The sequence below is a fragment of the Salvelinus sp. IW2-2015 genome, linkage group LG25 (genome assembly GCF_002910315.2).
Source record: "Salvelinus sp. IW2-2015 linkage group LG25, ASM291031v2, whole genome shotgun sequence".
NCBI classification, from domain to species: domain Eukaryota; kingdom Metazoa; phylum Chordata; class Actinopteri; order Salmoniformes; family Salmonidae; genus Salvelinus; species Salvelinus sp. IW2-2015.
The window spans coordinates 10,524,970-10,543,034 of record NC_036865.1 but is presented as its reverse complement, the minus strand read 5'-3'; the positions used below and the strand labels follow the sequence as shown (position 1 = coordinate 10,543,034).

General features: G+C 43.7%; 1 protein-coding gene across 2 annotated transcripts in view; it reads right to left on the bottom strand.

The window, feature by feature from the left end:
* Positions 1–6,004: 6,004 nt before the first annotated feature.
* Positions 6,005–18,065, bottom strand: part of slc2a15a (solute carrier family 2 member 15a) — a 28,225-nt gene continuing 16,164 nt past the window's right edge. For both annotated transcript variants that reach the window (XM_023969860.1, XM_023969859.1), the window contains exons 3-12: positions 13,214–13,374; positions 11,935–12,059; positions 11,517–11,662; positions 11,068–11,200; positions 10,648–10,835; positions 9,563–9,673; positions 9,301–9,402; positions 8,829–8,904; positions 7,351–7,478; positions 6,005–6,821 (exon numbers count right to left, since the gene is read on the bottom strand). In XM_023969860.1, the coding sequence (XP_023825628.1) occupies positions 6,567–6,821; positions 7,351–7,478; positions 8,829–8,904; positions 9,301–9,402; positions 9,563–9,673; positions 10,648–10,835; positions 11,068–11,200; positions 11,517–11,662; positions 11,935–12,059; positions 13,214–13,374 (1,425 nt within the window). In that variant the 3' untranslated portion in view covers positions 6,005–6,566. The remainder of the gene's footprint in view (positions 6,822–7,350; positions 7,479–8,828; positions 8,905–9,300; positions 9,403–9,562; positions 9,674–10,647; positions 10,836–11,067; positions 11,201–11,516; positions 11,663–11,934; positions 12,060–13,213; positions 13,375–18,065) is intronic.

Genomic DNA, 18,065 nt, shown 5'->3' with positions numbered 1-18,065 from the left:
AGACACCACATAAACTAAACAACACAGCAAACACACATCAGACAATGAAAGGGGCCAATCAACATCTTAGGGCTTTAATCATCTCTAGGAATAAACCTGTGAACATGCCAGAACACCAGAGAAACCAGCTCTGCCCCTAAAAGTCTGAAACCCGCCCAGGATGCTTATTGGTTTCCACATTGGCATCAGCAGTGCTGTTTGTGGCCCTCGGACAGGGCTGGATAATTAGCACTTAAAACAACCTCACTGTGGCCCCGGGGAATACACCTCTGGACCCTGCCCTAGTGTGTGTCTCTCTCTCTCTCTGTGTGTGTGTGTGTGTGTGTGAGGTATGAGAGAGTGTATGCGTGTATGTGTGGGTCACAAGGCCGTGGTAAACGGGAGAGAATAGACCCAGGCAGTAACATACTTGGAGACCCAGTAGCACAGAAGTGCCACATTTAGCGGCTATCCGCTACCATGTTGACAAATGGAACAGTCTAATAAAAAGCATGAGCTGGCGCACACCCAGAGCAAATGATTTAGTGTAGAGGTGCGGGGAATAAACTGTAAGCTATAAACAAAGAGAGTCACACAGTCCATATGTTTAACCTGTGATGCCGAAACGTTGGTGAATTTTACCCAATAAATTACTGGGAGGTTATACATCTGGAGTGTAAAGTATGACCTCTCTTTGTTTTATAGCTTACAAATGGAACCGTAACAGCTCTGACACAATGAGAAGAGAGAAGAGGGACAGACATCGAGCAAGGGAGAGAGGAAGAGAGAGAGAGAAAGGGGGGAGAGAGAGAGAGAGAGAGAGAGAGAGAGAGAGAGAGAGGAGAGAAAGATAGAGAGAGAGAAAGGGGAGAGGAGCACGAGAGAGAAGGGGAGAGAGAGAGAGAGACAGAGAAAGAAAGGGGAGCGAGAGCGAGAAAGAGGGGGAGAGAGAGCGAGAGAGAGAGAAGAGAAAGAGAGAGAAAGAGAGAAAGGAGAGGGAGAGAGATAGAAAGGTAAAGTAAATATTTTATGGATCCCTAGGTTCTGTACAAAGTGGGTATTGTGAACAGATAACATTAGGGGTAAGATGTTGGAGTTAAGGAGTAGTTCACTATTTTACAAAATGCTGTTAGATGGTTGCTCACCCTGAAAGTAGGCTATGGGCCAGGAGAAATTGTAATCCACAGTTCAGTTACCTTTTAACAGTAACTACAGTTTTTAGCTAACTTTAGCCACCGCCAGCTAAAAATCAATGGAAGTGATGGGGGCATGTGATCCCGTTACCAAAATCACCTGAAATCAACTCAAATCAACTCCATATTTGGTTTGATGTTACTAAAAGGTGATTTGGACATAAAAAAACAAAAACATGTTCACATGCTCCTATCATTACCATTGGGTTTTAGCTAGCTGTGGCTAAAGTTAGCTGAAGTTTATAGTGGCTGTTTAAAGAAAACTGAATCATGGATTGCAATTTCTCATGGCCCATAGACTACTTTCAGGTTGAGGAACCATCTAACATGATGTTGTAAAATAGTGAACTACTCCTTTAATGGGACATACTGTTACATTGGGGATGGGGTGTAAATGGGCTAGCTAGATAGTGATGAGAGAGTGTGAATAGTATTACTTATAATTACAGTATGTTGTAGCTAGGCCTACAGGTAAAGCATGGAACTTGTTTAGCAAAGTTTGATGAAAATTGTCCAAAATGACCTTAAATTGTAAAACTATGTCATGAGAAGGGCCTTACGTCCCTGCTCCATCTCCACCTCTCCTCCTTCCACCTCTTTCTCTCTCGCTCGCTCGCTCTCTCTCTCTCGCGCTACCTAGCTACCTCTCTTCCTTTCACCTGTCTCTCTCGCTCTTTCTCTCCATCCACCTAGCTACCTCTCATCCGTCCACCTATCTCTCCCTCTACCTAGTTACCTCTCTTCCTTCCACCTCGCTCTCTCTCTCCCCCTCCACCTAGCTAACGCTCCTCTTCCACCCATCTCTCTCGCTCTCCCTCCACCTAGCTTCCTTTCCTTCTCTCCTTCCTACTTCCTCTCTCCTATAGTCTTAATTGGAGCCAGCGAGAGCTGCCTAAATCGCATTAACAGAGCTGTGTGGGGGGCTCATCCATCTTTTTTTATTACGGCATGACAGGGCTGGCCGTGGAGCGCCCCTTCCATTTGTCACCAGCCTCGTTCGCTGATAACGGGCATTTGTCACGGCGTCGCCTGCACGTTAATGCCATCAGCGTTGGTGACAGCGGCGCAGCAAGGGAGTCACGGCGACACACTCATCCGTCAGCGGCAGGCTTCCACAGCCACAGGGACACACCGCAATAAGGCTCCTCACAGAGCTTATGAAGTCAGGGCTGCTGCCATTAATTACACTGCTGCAGAGAGAGAGAGAGAGAGAGAGGTGGAAGGAGGAGAGGTGGAGAGAGAGAGAGAGAGACAGAGAGACAGAGAGAGAGACAGAGAGACAGAGAGACAGAAAGAGGGAGAGAGAGCTGTGTAATGTAGTGTGTTTGTATGAATGCATACATGCTTGTGTTTGAGTGAACTACTGCAGTGAGAGTGAGAAAGTACATATGAACATGTAGTGATGTCTGTAAGAATATAGTACTGTTTTGTATTCGTTTTAAAAGTAGATTACAGACCTACCACAGCCACATTATACTGTAGACCACAGTCCAACATAATTATAACAGCAATTATATTTCTGGCCACTGGGCGTCAGAGTTGAGTCTGCCCTGTCAGTTGAGAGACAGTAGGTTCCTCTACTAATTGGACAGAGGTTGTTGCCTCTGAACATCCTGTTGGGAGAAAGGAACTCTATCATGAGTGTGGTGTCACAGTGAAATATCTCCCCCTGTCTTGACACAAGTCCACATGTTACAGAGCCAAGCATGAGTCAGTCAGTTGGGGATACCCTCTGTCTCTTTTTGCCTGGCTAGGGAGCTGCTTGAGAGGCAGAGACATCCCAGCTAACAATTCTAGGGGAGATAATGATTTTGTAATGTTACCCGAAATGTTACCCTAATGCTCTCAGAATATAAGATTTTAATGTTCTAGACATTATGGGGCGGCAGGTAGCCTAGCGGTTAGACCGTTGGGCCAGTAACCGAAAGTTTGCTAGATTGAATCCCCGAGCTGACAAGGTAAAAATCTGTCGTTCTACCCCTGAACAAGGCAGTTAACCCACTGTTCCTAGTCTGTCATTGTAAATAATAGTTTGTTCTTTTAACTGACTTGCCTAGTTAAATAAAGGTAAGATAAAAATGTTTCATGGGACGTTGCAAGAACATTATTGTGTCCAGTTTTCTGAGGGCTAGGAGAGTATTCCATCAATGTCCCACAGAACATATTCTAGACACGTTTCATGGGAACATCGCCTGATGCTCCCAAAGAAACATTCTCCCAACAAAAAGTATGTTTCATTACACCTTGTTATTGATCTAATCAAGACGCCGAWTGATGAATCACTGATTCATTCATAGGTAAGGCCTAATAATTTCAGCAATTTAAACGCTTTCAGTWTAGTTGTTTAATGTTGGTGGTGCATGTTAACCTTTCTCAATGATACTCACGAATCACATGTTGGCAATAGTTTTTCTTGAATTTGTTTTTAACAGAGCTGATATTTACTTCAAAGTGCATTCATCCTATTGCCTTACACCTACCAAGTTGTTTSAGATCTAGCCAATAAGCACATGTCCTAGAGACATTTCTTATTGGCAAAGCGATGAAGGGCGTTCGTCATTGGTGCTGATGGCCTGGGTTTGTGACCTGCTAGGGGAGTCACCCTACTCTCACATTCTTAGCAAAATGTGTTAATGTCATTATTTGGCAATAGTTACAACACACTTATCTGATCTATTTAAAAATAGTTTCTTAGTAGGCAGGTTTATTCGACAAAAGCAATGCGACATGTGTAATGAAAACGGCAGCGAAACAACATTTTTATATGTTCGACAGTTGTGGAATTGTCTTTCGTCAAACTTTCGTTATTGTGATAAATTATTATGGAAGTTATGATGGCGTTTTCGAATAAATGTTGATCGCCGAATCGCGGGGCACGTGATGTCAACTCTTAACTATTAAGCTCCACTCCACATTTAATTATACATGCCTATTGTTTAAACTATGAAAATAATGTTTCTTTGAGGGATAAGGATTGACCTGACTTTCAAGAATGGCTGAATTGCTTCGCCTTGCTTTTATAGTTGACTGGATGCAAGTTTTACCATCCAATTATTTCAGATTTACAGGAGTGTAAGTTTCACTGTAGTAGACTACGGACCGTGGCGAAACGTCGGCACATGATAATTATAAGAATATGGCAAATATTAGTCAATTCTTGCATTCTGTCCATGCTCAACTTTTGCGGGCTAGCTGAGACGTGAACCCGATAGGTGGGTGGGCATACAGGCTGTCGCCAATGTATTAATGCGCAATTTACCTAAATGTATAATGGCAACACTTCAATCACTTTTTTTTCTTCAAGGTGTGACGTCATAACGTCCAGCTGTTTTTATCGACACAAGACAGTTGAATGAAAACGCACCGTAGGAGGCAATTGTCGCATCTATTTTCTATACAAACTATACATCTGTAGGATTTCCCCTTGAGCACGAATCATAACCACATTTCCACTACCTCATAAATGATCAGTATTTATTCATTCTATATATCTGAGCATCTCAATGAGAACTCTATCGTCTTTTTGAAATACACAACAAATATACCATGTAGAACACACGTGTAATTGATAACTCATTTGAATTAGATCAGATAGGTGTGTAGCAACTGTTGTCAAATAATGACAAACACCCTAACCACTGTCCCAATAAAAGATATATCTAGGGCATGTGCCTATTGGGCCAGTATGGTTAGTCCCTGCCCATAAGAAACCCTAACCCCTCCTCCCTAGGCACTTATGTAGATGAAACAACTGGATGGGTAAGCAATAGGCTGAATATACTTTGAAGTATATCTCAGCTCTATTCAAAGTACACGAAACAAACTATTTTATTGATCATAGTGATTCAGGAGTATCATTAAAACAGGTTAACATGCCCCACCAAGATTAGACAACCCTTAGATTAGATGAGAAAACCCTTAAATAGCTGAAATAAACCAATCAAATCAATGATGAGAATAATCAGATTAACCAATACCTGACACAGACATGGTGGCTAGCAGGAAGATCTGAATGTGGTGAATTAAGAGGTTGTCAGTTTAAATCCCAGGTGAGGACATGTTGAATAATAATGACTGTATGTCATGTACGTTGAAAACACTGCTAAAAGCACTGTGTGAGAGTATCCCTGACCTTGCCAACAGACAAAGAGCTATGAATGGATCACTGGTTCACCAATGAGGGTCTTGATTGCCTTGGCAATAGTAACAAGGCGTGATGTGAAATTAAACATGTTTTTTTTAGGGGGAGAACGTTTCTTTGGGACCATCAGGCGACGTCCTGACAACTGATATGCAGAGATTTTCCTGCAACACTCAAATGAAACGTGTCTAGAACATTAATATCTTCTGTTCTGAGGACATGGCAACCATATTCTGTCTTTGTTTGGTGGGACGTTGATGGAATATTCTCCTAACCCTCAGAAATGTCGACACATGAATGTTCTTTCAACGTTTCCATGAAACATGTCTAAAACATTAATATTGTAAATTCTGAGAACATGGTAACCACTTCCTGGGTAAATTCAATTTTTCATTAAGGGGATGGTCTCTTGGAAACTTTCCTTGCACATCATGGGCACATTCCTATGAAAACATTAGTTAGTGACCTAATGAGACTCTTAATGGAACGTTCTCTGAAGTTATGGGAGCGTTTGTTGTTAGCTGGTATGTGCAATACATCTGCAGAGCTTGCCAGGGAAGTAGATATGCTGCACAAGAACACTTGAAACAACACCGGTTGTAACATATCCCAAACAACCCCAAACCCCAAAAGTACATTTTCAAAACCCATACATCATGTTTTGTGTTAGATTCTAATGACTAAAACAAAGTGAATGTCTCTCCTGAGATTTATTAGACAATGAAAAGGATTGCTCTGAAAACAAGTATATAATTGATCATTTACATCATAAAGCTTTGCATATTATTACTTTGATAAAATATTTGAATGTACACAGTTCAAATACAGTTATATATTAGAAAATAAACTCTGGCTTTTGATAAAACCATACAGTATGTATAAAACACATCAAGCTACACCCTTCTGAGAAATGTACAGATCTGTCAGTCTTGATATAACCRACACACCCTTTAAATGACTGCAAAATAACAAAGGCCTGATTTGGAATAGGAAGGTAAAAGGCAAAAAGAAAGCATATGTGCAGTATATTTATGTGTGCCTACAGTATGTGTGCATGTCTCTGTTACTGCATGATCTCAAAATCACAGCTTAATCTGAAAGTAAATCAGTACGACGTGATATTGTATCCTACTCTTCCCATGATTTATTTGTGGCAGCCAATCCAGCTTTTTGACCTATCAATGGTCATACTGAAGGAAAAAAAGCTATTTCTGAGTTTTGGAATGCAGCCAGCCTCTCTCTCAGAGCCACTATCAGGGGACGGAGGAGGAGCTGTCAAACTCCAGCGATCCATTCTCCAGGGTTCCGTATCCGTTCATCTTCCTCAGTTTGAGCTGGTCGGGATGGCCCAGGCCCTGGGTCTCTGGCACCGCCTCCTTGGAGGCGAACATCTGGCTGATCTCCACAAACGTCTTGTTCTTGGTCTCGGGGATGACGAAGAACACAAAGGCCGCCACCGCCAGACACACGCAGCAGAACACCAGGTAGCAGTAGGACCCAGCGGACATCTGACACCAGGGAGAGAGGGATGGACGGACAGTCAGACACAGGGTTTCGATTCTAATTTTCATAGTGCTTGGCCCTGATTTGTGTTTTTTTGCACAGGSATTGGTCCTGAGGAGCAAAGGCATTGGCCATGCTGAGTGAGGGTGGACACCATGTTAGATAAGATGCCATGTTGAGTCTGGACCGAGGCCATGCTGGGTGGGAGCCAACGCCATGTCAAGTAAAGCCATGTAAGGAAGAAGCAGCGCCATGCTGAGGCCAGGCAAAGTAGAATACCACCCCCGGGCAACACACATATACACGAAAGGCTGGAAGCAACACAGTGTCAGCTGCACTGCAGAGCCCCTGGAGCAGGCTAGGGGTCAAGTGCCATGCTCAAGGGCACAACGGCAGTAGGTGGCACCTGAAGTTCTGATGCCAGCAACCCTGATGCTGCCATGTTAAGTAGGGGCACAGCCAGGTCAAGTTAATTGAGGGCAGAGGSCATATGAAATAAGGACAGATTAAGTGAGAGCAGAGGCAGTTGGTTACCTGTAGGAAGGGGAAGACGAAGCCCACTGTGAAGTTGGAAATCCAGTTGAGGGATCCTCCCACAGTGTAGGCTGCTGGGCGGTGAGACTGTTTAAACAGCTCTGCCGTTATCAGGAAAGGAACGCCCGCTACAATACATACACTGACCGTTAGTACACTGCACACACACACATTCAACCAATAATTTCAGCCCATATACAAACACAGACTATGTAAACACACTGACAGGTAGAGTGATAAAGGGGCTGTAAGAAGAGCTCTTTATCTACTGTAGCTACATATCCAGGAAGTAAGGAAGGGGGTATACATAACAACATCATGAAATCAATCKTAACACCTTCATGAGTGTTGCAGTATAATTCATAACAACCTCCAACAGCWTTCATACAGCGTTTTCAAAATAAAAGGCCCCTTGAATAAAATGTTAATCTTCCAATTTATATTTTTACTGTCACAGTACCCAAACCCCTGACACACTATTCACACACCAGGCTGGGAGCAGCACACGGTCAGCCTTACAGTATTACCGCTGTAGCAGTTTAGGGGTTAAATGAACTGCTTAAGGCAACAATAGCAGTAGGGGATGGCACCAGCCCTAGGTGCAGCATCTTTCAAATACATAAGCTAGCTGCGTTTGATTGAGCTTGCCTGGCGCAATGGACTCAATGGAACAGTCCCAAAAGTGTAAACCCGACCTGCCAATCTGGCACTCCAGGCAGGCTCAAGAAAACGTTCAGGCAAACTATTTAAGCCCAGCTCTGGATGGCACCTGAGCAATTGTTTACCATTGTAATGTGGTAGTAAGCGATCTAATCCTGTTTGGTCACAAGTGATGAATATGCAACGCCTTGTGTTACTACACTGCTAATGACCCCTTGAATGAACATGAGCCCAGGCTGCCTTATTTGTGCATAATTATTTGTGCCTCATCATTGTGGGTGGCGGAGGAATAACACTTTCGACTGATGAGGAGTTAGGCCCCCGATTCATTATTCATCTTGATTTGCTGTTGAGCGGCAGCATTCATCACCTTTCTGACCAATGAGGCGTGATGAGGCCTAATTAAAGACAGGATCCTAGACAGAATGAGCCAATCCACTAAGGACCAGAGGGGGATGTAGTCGGGTATGTACATACATACGTCCCTCTACAGAACACTCTCTCATTTGTCTATCTTATAGGGGATATAGACTTTATCATCATCACACACAGGCAGATAATCAGGAGGTGAGATCAAGGCCATTAGCTGCATTAACAAGTGCTCAACTTTGACCTCCAGAGGGCGCCATTTCAATACACACCAGGGGGTCGGAAACCAGCAAATCTGGCAACACACCCCGGTGTGTCCCTGTATGAAGCCTGGATGTGTGTTTYTGTGTGCGTGCCTGCATGTGTGCTCTCTGCTCAAATGAATGGAAAGTAAATGTATAACTGAAAGGAGAAGAGTAAGGTAGAGTAAGTAGAAGAATGCAGCTTACCTGGCCCAATGCAGAAACCAGCGATGATACCGACCACGCATCCAACACTGACATAACGCATGAATGGTAAGTGAACCTGTAAGCATAGTGTAGTGGAAGACACAAGACGCCATGACCTAACTTAGTCAGTATATTCCATAAGGAGATTTCTATTATAGTTGGCCGCATGCACTCTTAAATCTCCACCCGGTACAGCCAGAAGAGGACTGACCACCCCTCGGAACCTGGTTCCTCTCTAGGTTTCTTCCTATATGTTCCTGCCTCTGCATTGCTTGCTCTTTGGGGTTTCAGGCTGGGGATCTGTAAAGCTCTTTCTGACAACTGCTGAAAATGGCTTTATAAAATGCATTTGATTGATTGATAAACTATACTAAAGTACTCTCTGTCGTATCAGAAGGATGGAATTAATATAGTAAAAACACAAATGCAGTGCACCCTACCTCCCATCCACGCACATACCACAAATACACACCTGTAGAACGAGGGAGAGAGTGATCCCAGCGCAGCAGAATCCCATGACTAGAAACCCCCCGATGATGAGAGGCCTCCTGCCCAGCTTCTCTATGGTAAAACACTACAGAGAGAGAGAGAGAGAGAGAGAGAGAGAGAGAGAGAGAGAAACACAAGATACAAAGAGATGGAAAGCAACAAAACATGAATAACACAACCATTAAAAGAGAAAACTATGACAGGGCAAACTTACAACCAATCCCATGTCTCCTCCATAGACTCACCCCGATGAGGCCGGCAATGATCTCAATGGCTCCTGTACCCACCGTAGTGTACTGGATCTCTGGGTCTGGGATGCCCGCGTTCCTAAAGATGTCGTTGGTATAGAACCAGAGCTACAATAGAGAAAGACACTTTTGAGCTTGAGGGGCATGGGCACAAGTGGGACAGCCTGGCACAGGTGGCACAGCATGGGCACAGAGTAACAGTGGACAACCACTCACATTCAATTGATTTCAATTTGGGGCTTTGGGGAGGTTAACTTTAGACAGGGGGGTAATCAGGAGTCGGAGCAGTTGGAGGTAGTAAGACACCAACACACACACAAGTCTACACACCCATTAAACACACTCCTCTCTCCTGCTGCAGTCACAGAACAGTGTCAAGGCTTGCCACCGGTCACCTCCACTTAGCCTACAGCTCACCTCTGGTATCTGCCTGATACCATCATCCTCATCACCATCACCACCGTCTTCATCCTCACTACCTGTGTTTCAGAGCTGCCTCAAATAGATTGCCAAAGCTAATTAGCTGCTAAAAATACATTGCAGAGATGAGGCTGCTAATGAGTTCAGCTCTGATGGGTAAAATGTGCACTTGTTGGCCCCAGTGTCCTGGTAATCATTTGAATAATTAATGCATCTCAGTAGCATAATTCAGGAAGGGATTTAGCTAATCGTATTGCTGTTAAATGATGACTCGTAGTTTTGGCTTCTTCACCACATGATCACATGAGGCTTGTAAAAGATGAGGAATCATTCATTCTGCCTTTCAACTGAGCCTCTCGGTGTAGTGGGCCCGACTGTAATGGGTGAGAGGGGGAAGAAGGTGAGAGAGGGAGGAACTTGGGAGAAGAGGGTGAGAGAGGGATAAGAGATGGAGTGTAGGAGAGAGAGAGAGGGTGAGAGAGTAAGGAAAGGACATGCGAATGGCAGAGAATGAGCAGGGTGTGATAGGGGTGAAAACGGGTAAAAACGGGTGAAAAGAGAGAGGTAGAGAGAGGGTGAGGAGTGCTAAAAAAGGAGTAACAGAGGGATAGAGAGATATGAGAAGGAGAGGAGCACCATAGCGAACAGCTGAGTAATCTTACAGCGTCTATACCGGAGAGCTGCATGCCGATGTTGATGACCACCACACTGAGCAGCTGCCAGCGCACCAAAGGGTCCAGTATCAGTCGCCATACCGACACCGTCTCCACCGACGACAGAGAGCGCTGCTCCTCCTGCATCTCCTCAATCTCTGACTGGATGTTACACTTGGCCCGGTACCACTTCAACGCTGACGTAGGAAATAAAACAGGAAGTTACACTTGAACCAGGCAATGACAATGCTTTTGTATCAAATAAAAATGAAATATGACTTGAACTTTGTCATTAATGGTTAACTAAACAGTTTGGCACATGACTAGAATTGACAACGTTGCCACAGGAAATAAGCATAGCCCTGAGGTTACACTATTCACACACTAAGTATGTGTCCCTGTCTCAATGGTGTCGTCTAGCATGCTGACCTATAATGGTGGCGTGGACATTGTGCTTCTCAATCAACAGGTATCGTGGGCTCTCCGGAAACCATGGCAACAGCATCAGCTGGATGAAGGTGGGTATCACCACCAGAGAGAGAAACAGGGGCCAGTGATCCTCCTGTAACCATGAGAAAACGACACAACCATCACCTACATGATGTACAGCTGTACACCAGTGGAGGCTGCTGAGGGGAGGACGGTTCATAATAATGTCCGGGACGGAGCAAATGGAATGGCATCAAACACGTGGAAACCATGTGTTTGTATTTGGTACCATTCCACTCCGTTCCAGCCATTACCACAAGCCCGTCCTCCCCAATTAAGGTGCCACCAACTTCCTGTGCTGTACACACATAACCCCAAAAATGCAACACGCAAACCATTGAAAATCCATCTCTAAACTTATGAACGGCAAGTGTAAAGCTTTGGCGTACCTTCCCCAGAATTTCGTGTAGACCCAGGATCTGGGCCGAGAAGACCCCAGCACAAATGAAGAGGCTGGGCACGAGCCCCAGGAAACCACGCATGTTCTTAGGAGCTATCTCCCCCAGGTACATGGGCACCACACTCAGAGAGATACCTACACAACACAACAATGACGACGTGGACGTTTTTTCAACGACCAAAAATCAAGAAAAGACACAACAGTGAGCAAACATTCACTTTCTTGTTATTGCTACATTCATAACTTTGCCCAGCTACCGTGCCACGTTTATACCGTATGTATACATTCCTGACTGATTAAACCGTGACCCATTCCTGAACCTTGACCCTTATCCTATAACCTTAACTCTAACTCTCAACCCTGAACCTTACCCTTCTCACTGAGTGGGCACGCTGATGTGTTTGTACCTGAGTGGATCCCTGTGACGAAGCGGCCAAAGATGACCATCTCTGGAGAGCCACAGATCCTGCTGAAGCCCATGAGAGATCCAGCGATGAACACCAATACCGTCGAGTTCACCACTGTGCCTTTCCTACACGCACACGCACGCACACCACACACACACACACATTACGGTTGGCTCTGTCCACCATTAAAATGTGTAGATTATCAGAACTAGCTAATTAATGTACCAATGTATGAAGCTGTGCATAAAAGCATGTGGACCAGAGGCAATAGCAGGTACACCTTCATTACTTCTATGACATAGAGTAGTAAAGTCTCCCCCTGATATACAGTCAGGGAGGGCGTTTTGAGTTCTGGTCGCCCATAAAACACCGTTGGGTGATGAAACTGATCAGCTCATAACTGGGCTCGTAAATTGTTCTCTTTCATTTGCATGTAAATGTCCAGTCAGATCACGTGAGTCCTTCAGATAAATGAGATCTAAGCCTGCACTGAATACAAAACACTCTTTAGAGGGCTGGCAAGAGGAGACAGAGATCGCACTGACTGTACTCCAAAAGGTATAGGGGACAGAGAGTGTGCACTTTAAAGGGTAGAGGGAACAGAACGAGTGTAGCACATTGGGTAGCTTGTACAAAGAGTTTAAACTCTAAATGGCAGTGTAACTAAACATTATGRACTCTGAAAGGCAGACAGGACYAACAGCGTGCACTCTGAAGGGCAGAGGAGAGCAAAGGAGGGAGGGCATGGTCATCCCTGGGATCAGAGGGCAGATGGTCACTCAGGGGTGATAGATGAAGGCGCTGCTCTAACGCCCTCAGTTGTGTGCATGTGTGTGTGTGTCTGTGTGTGTGTGTGTCTTGTGTGTGGGTTCTGTGTGTGTGTGTGTCTGTGTGTGTGTGTGTGTGTGTGTGTGTGTGTGTGTGTGTGTGTGTGTGTCTGTGTGTGTGTGTGTGTGTGTGTGTCTGTGTGTGTGTGTGACTAGCTCAGAATGCCAGGCAGGGTGGCAGGGTAGCAGAGTGGCAGTGCCCAGAGTTCCAGATGCTGCATTGTGTCTCTGAGGCTGTTCATGTCAACTGGCCAACAGCCACCCTGCAGCCACAGTGTCTGGAGGTCTCAGGCATTGGCCTAAACCAAAACAAAGGTCTTCAAAGGACAGAACTTTCCAAATCTTTACAGATGAACACTGACTCGAATGGGGAGCAGAGAATATTGTGTAAAACCTGTATAGGAGTGTGTGTCACTGGGAGTGTGTGTATGGGGAGCGTGTAAGGGTCTCACCTGCCGAACCTGGTGACGAGCATGCCCACCATGAGGGATCCCAGTAGACCCCCAATGGCAAAGACAGACACGGTGAGAGAGTACATGAGGGTCAGAGCCTCCCCATCCAGCCCCGTACCATTACGGCTCACGGACGTCCTGTTGTAGAAGTCCTTAATGTACTGTGGGGGAGAGTGAAACAGGGAGAGAGAGAGCGAGAGAAACAAAGAGGGGAGAGATGAATGGGAAGCATATAACAGTATTACTACTGTTAATCACTATGATTTATTTCATGTGTTCCTGTGCTCTTGCTTTGCCAGTGTAAGATACCTATCATGCCAATAGAGCTCATTGAGTAGAATTAAATTGAGAGGGGCAAAGAGATGTTATCACATAAACTTGGTGTGACACAATTCAAATGACTGTATGACACACAGTATGCCTACAGCACACAATGTGTTACATAATGTCACTAAGACCTCAATTTGTTACCAGCATCAAACTGTACAAAACACTATATAACTATCATTCTTACATTCCCAAAATGCCAATGTCAATGAGAAAGCCCCACTTACATTTAATCCATCTCTATCTGMCCAATGAGAGCCTATAGAGGGGAACGCAGAATCACAACCAAACTGGGAGTCCTTGTCATGTGGCCCATGCTTCTCCTCTCTCCCTGGCATTTTCAGGTCACAGACCAGGACTAATTCAATTCCACTGCTATGTCCTTTTAAACCAAAGAAAAACCTAACACCTATCTAAACTCTACAAAACGTGTGGTCACACCAATATCAAAGCAGACTACAATAACTCAACAACCAATCACACGCCAACTCAAGTGAAGAACGACAACGCGTAAGACACAGAGAAGCCAGACACTTGCACTTCAAAGTGTGTGTGATGTGTGCCATCACCAAGTGACAACAGATATGTGCCCTGAGTGTCCAAGCGCAACTAACACTAACACGCTCAGCATAGCCCGGCTTAACATGCGACTGGTGTCATGTGTACATCCTAGATGATCCAGCCAAAACTAACAGACCTTTAGAATGTAATTTGATAACATAAAACAATTCACCGCAGAGCATTAATTGTGTCATGCTCGTAATTCCACAGTCCCTTAATCCCCGACGAAGTAAACAATATAATTGGGTGGCAGATGTTCAAACCGAATCTCTACACTTCCAACTATAGAAGTGGACAACTGTTGGCGCTGAGCTTCACTTCAGTCAGTCTGAGTCTGTGAAACCTAACACATGCTTTCTTTAGATCTTAAACCAAATTAGACTTTTGGAAGAAAAGTTTACTACACTCACACACATGGTTAATAGTCTGTAAAAAGAACGTAACCGACATTACCGCAGGTAAATATAGAAGTTGAAATGTATTCAATTTATGACGATGCATCCCAAATAATACCACTTCGATATGTACACTGAGTAGTTACAAAAATACATAAAGAACACCTTCCTAAGATTGAGTTGCAACCCCCCCCCCCAAACTGGTGTGCTTCAATCATTTGTCAGCCCATTCACCCCTCTGAATGGCAACACATACACAATACATGTCTCAATTGTCTCAAGGCTTAAAAATCCTTCTTTAACAATGACATCAATAAGGGATCATAGCTTTACCTGGGATTCCACTGGTCAGTCATGTCATTGGAAAGAGCAGGTGTCTTACATTTTCCTATACACTCAGTGTGCATCACAGAAGACTGAAATATAACAAAACCGGTGACGAGAAACATGTTATTATTGGAATATTATGAAACTTTAAAAAAACATTCCACCCTAGTAACCCACTAGAGAGGTGATTTGGTAATTAACTGCCAATTAAAAAAAACACATGGTAAAATTATGTAAAATACACCGTCTACTCCTTCCTTAAAGTGTAACGGAGTGTTCTGGTGGTGTTAAAACATAGAAAACCCATGTGAGAAACAGCATGAAATTTCAACATAAGATTGACTTACAGTACCAGTCAAAAGTTTGGACACACCTACTCATTCCAGGGTTTTCTTTATTTGTACTATTTTCTAAATTGTAGAATAACAGTGAAGACATCAAAACTATGAAATAACACATATGGACTCATGTAGCAACCATAAAAGTGTTTATAAATGAGATTCTTCAAAGTAGCCACCCTTTGCCTTGATGACAGCTTTGCACACTCTTGGCATTCCCTCAACCAGCTTCATGAGGTAGTCACCTGGAATGAATTTCAATTAACAGGTGTGCCTTGTTAAAAGTACATTTGTGTAATTTCTTTCCTTCTTAATGCATTTGAGCCAATCAGTTGTGTTGTGACAAGGTAGGGGTGGTATACAAAAGATAACCATATTTGGTAAAATACTAAGTCCATGTTATGGCAAGAATAGCTCAAATAAGCAAAGAGAAATGACAATAAATCCTTACTTAAAGACTTAAAGACATGAAGGTCAGTTAATCTGGAAAAACCATCAAGCGCTATGATGAAACTGGCTCTCATGAGGACAGCCACAGGAAAGGCAGTCTGCTGCAGAGGATAAGTTCATTGGAGTTACCAGCCTCAAAAATTGCAGCCCAAATAAATGCTTCACAGAGTTCAAATAACAGACACATCTCAACATCAACTGTTCAGAGGAGACTGCGTGAATCAGGCCTTCATGGTTGAATTGCTGCAAAGAAACCACTACTAAAGGACACCAATAATAAGAAGAGACTTGCTTGGGCCAAGAAACACGAGCAATGGACATTAGACCAGTGGAAATCTTTCTTTTGAGATTTTTGGTTCCAACCTCTATGTCTTTGTGAGACGCAGAGTAGGTGAACGGATGATCTACGCATGTGTGGTTCCCACCATGAAGCATGGAGGAGGTGTGATGGTGTGGGGGTGCTTTGCTGGTGACACTGTCTGTGATTTATTTAGAATTCAAGGCACTTAACCAGCATGGCAACCACAGCATTCTGCAGCGATACGCCATCCCATCTGGTTTGCACTTAGTGGGACTATCATTTGTTTTTCAACAGGACAATGACCCCAAACACACCTCCAGGCTGTGTAAGGGCTATTTGACCAAGAAGGAGCGTGATGGAGTGCTGCATCAGATGACCTAGCCTCCACAATCACCCGACCTCAACCCAATTGAGATGGTTTGGGATGAATTGGACCGCAGAGTGAAGGAAAAGTAGCCAACGAGTACTGGTTGAGAGAATGCCAAGAATGTACAAAGCTGTCATCAAGGCAAAGGGTGGTTACTTTGAAGAATCTCAAATGTAAAATATATTTTGATTTGTTTAACACTTTTTTGGTAACTACATGATTCCATATGTGTTATTTCATAGTTTTGATGTCTTCACTATTATTGTACAATGTAGAAAATAGTCAAAATAAAGAAAAACCCTTGAATGAGTAGGGGTGTCCAAACTTTTGACTGGTACTGTACATGGGAATTGATCCACAAATGATAATCTCGCTAAATGTTTCTAGTGGCTAGTTTAAAAAAGAAAAGTGTGGGTTGCAGTCACTCCTTGCCCATAGACTACTTTCAAAGTAAGATAACAAATATTTGTACATGTTATTGAATGTAAATCTTATTTGATAGTCCTGCTATTTACCTAGTATTATGTCTTAGCAAATACTGCACCAGCCACCACCAATTGAAACAAGAATACAAAGCAAGCATTTTACTGCTCCAAACCCCGACAGTCAACACCGGTAACCAGTGGCCTGTATTTGGGCTAAAGGGACAAATAGACAAAACCCAATGACCCCAACAGTGACCCTATAGCTGCTGTGCGTTTTGTTGCCAACCTTACTTTGCTACCTGACAACTTTACGGTTTTTACTATTTAATTACCGTTTATATTTTTAGTTTTTCCCTCACTCAACTTTTTTTCATTCAACTTTTTCACTCCGGACGTTTTATCTGGACGTGGTTCGTCAGGACTTCCAACAGCCGAAGCTAAGTAGTAACATTAACATGATGCTTTCTAATTGCAGTCGCTGTACTCATAATATACAGGAGAACGATCGCCTTACGGCGAGGATAGCTGTGCTGCAAGCCCAGCTTCAGACGCAATCGTTAGGCACAAGGGGTAATGAATCAGTCGATGGAAAGATGAAACAGCATCTGTGCCCAGTAAGTAGCTAGATAGTAACGTTTAGTATATCCCTCGCACGTTCCGCAGCCGGCACAAACTTATCTCATGGCTTCTGGAGGGACAAATGCTGTAGGAATGCTCAACCGGTGTGCTTAATTCAGCGGCCGTACAGAATTATCAACCGGTTCTCCCATCTAAGAGCGAGTCGGAGTCAGAGGCCGAGCTTTCTCTGGTCTCTACTCCTCGCGTTACGGGGTCTGGACGCGAAGGGTCCACCATTAGGCTCTGACAAATTGAACCTAGTCATTGGCGACTCCATTACCCGAGTATTAGACTTAAAACGAATCATCAGCGATCATTACATTTTTGCTCCGTAAAATAACAAGCTGCCACATCAGGTCGTTGAAGATAACAGAAGAGAAGACTTTTTTCCCCTCCAATAAAAACAAACCAAGGCGATACTAGAGAAATCAGTAAAGTTTGAGGCTGACCTAGAAGCAGGCTCTGTAAGTTGAAAAAATTTTTTTTTTTTTTTTTTTTTTTCTCGGCCCCCGGCGCCAATGGGGGCGAGTAAAACTGTTTTAATATTCAGGATGTAGGACACTAAAAAATCTGTGGGACAGTTTTTTTCAGCAGAGATGTTGGCAACTTTGAAAGATAGACAGAAAGTAACACACTCGCCGCTGTGAAGTAGAAGACTATTTCCTTTTTTTTTTCCTTTTTTTTTTTCCCATTCCTTTCCCAAAAAAAGAACAAGCAATCGCTCTACCATCATTGTTTGGAGA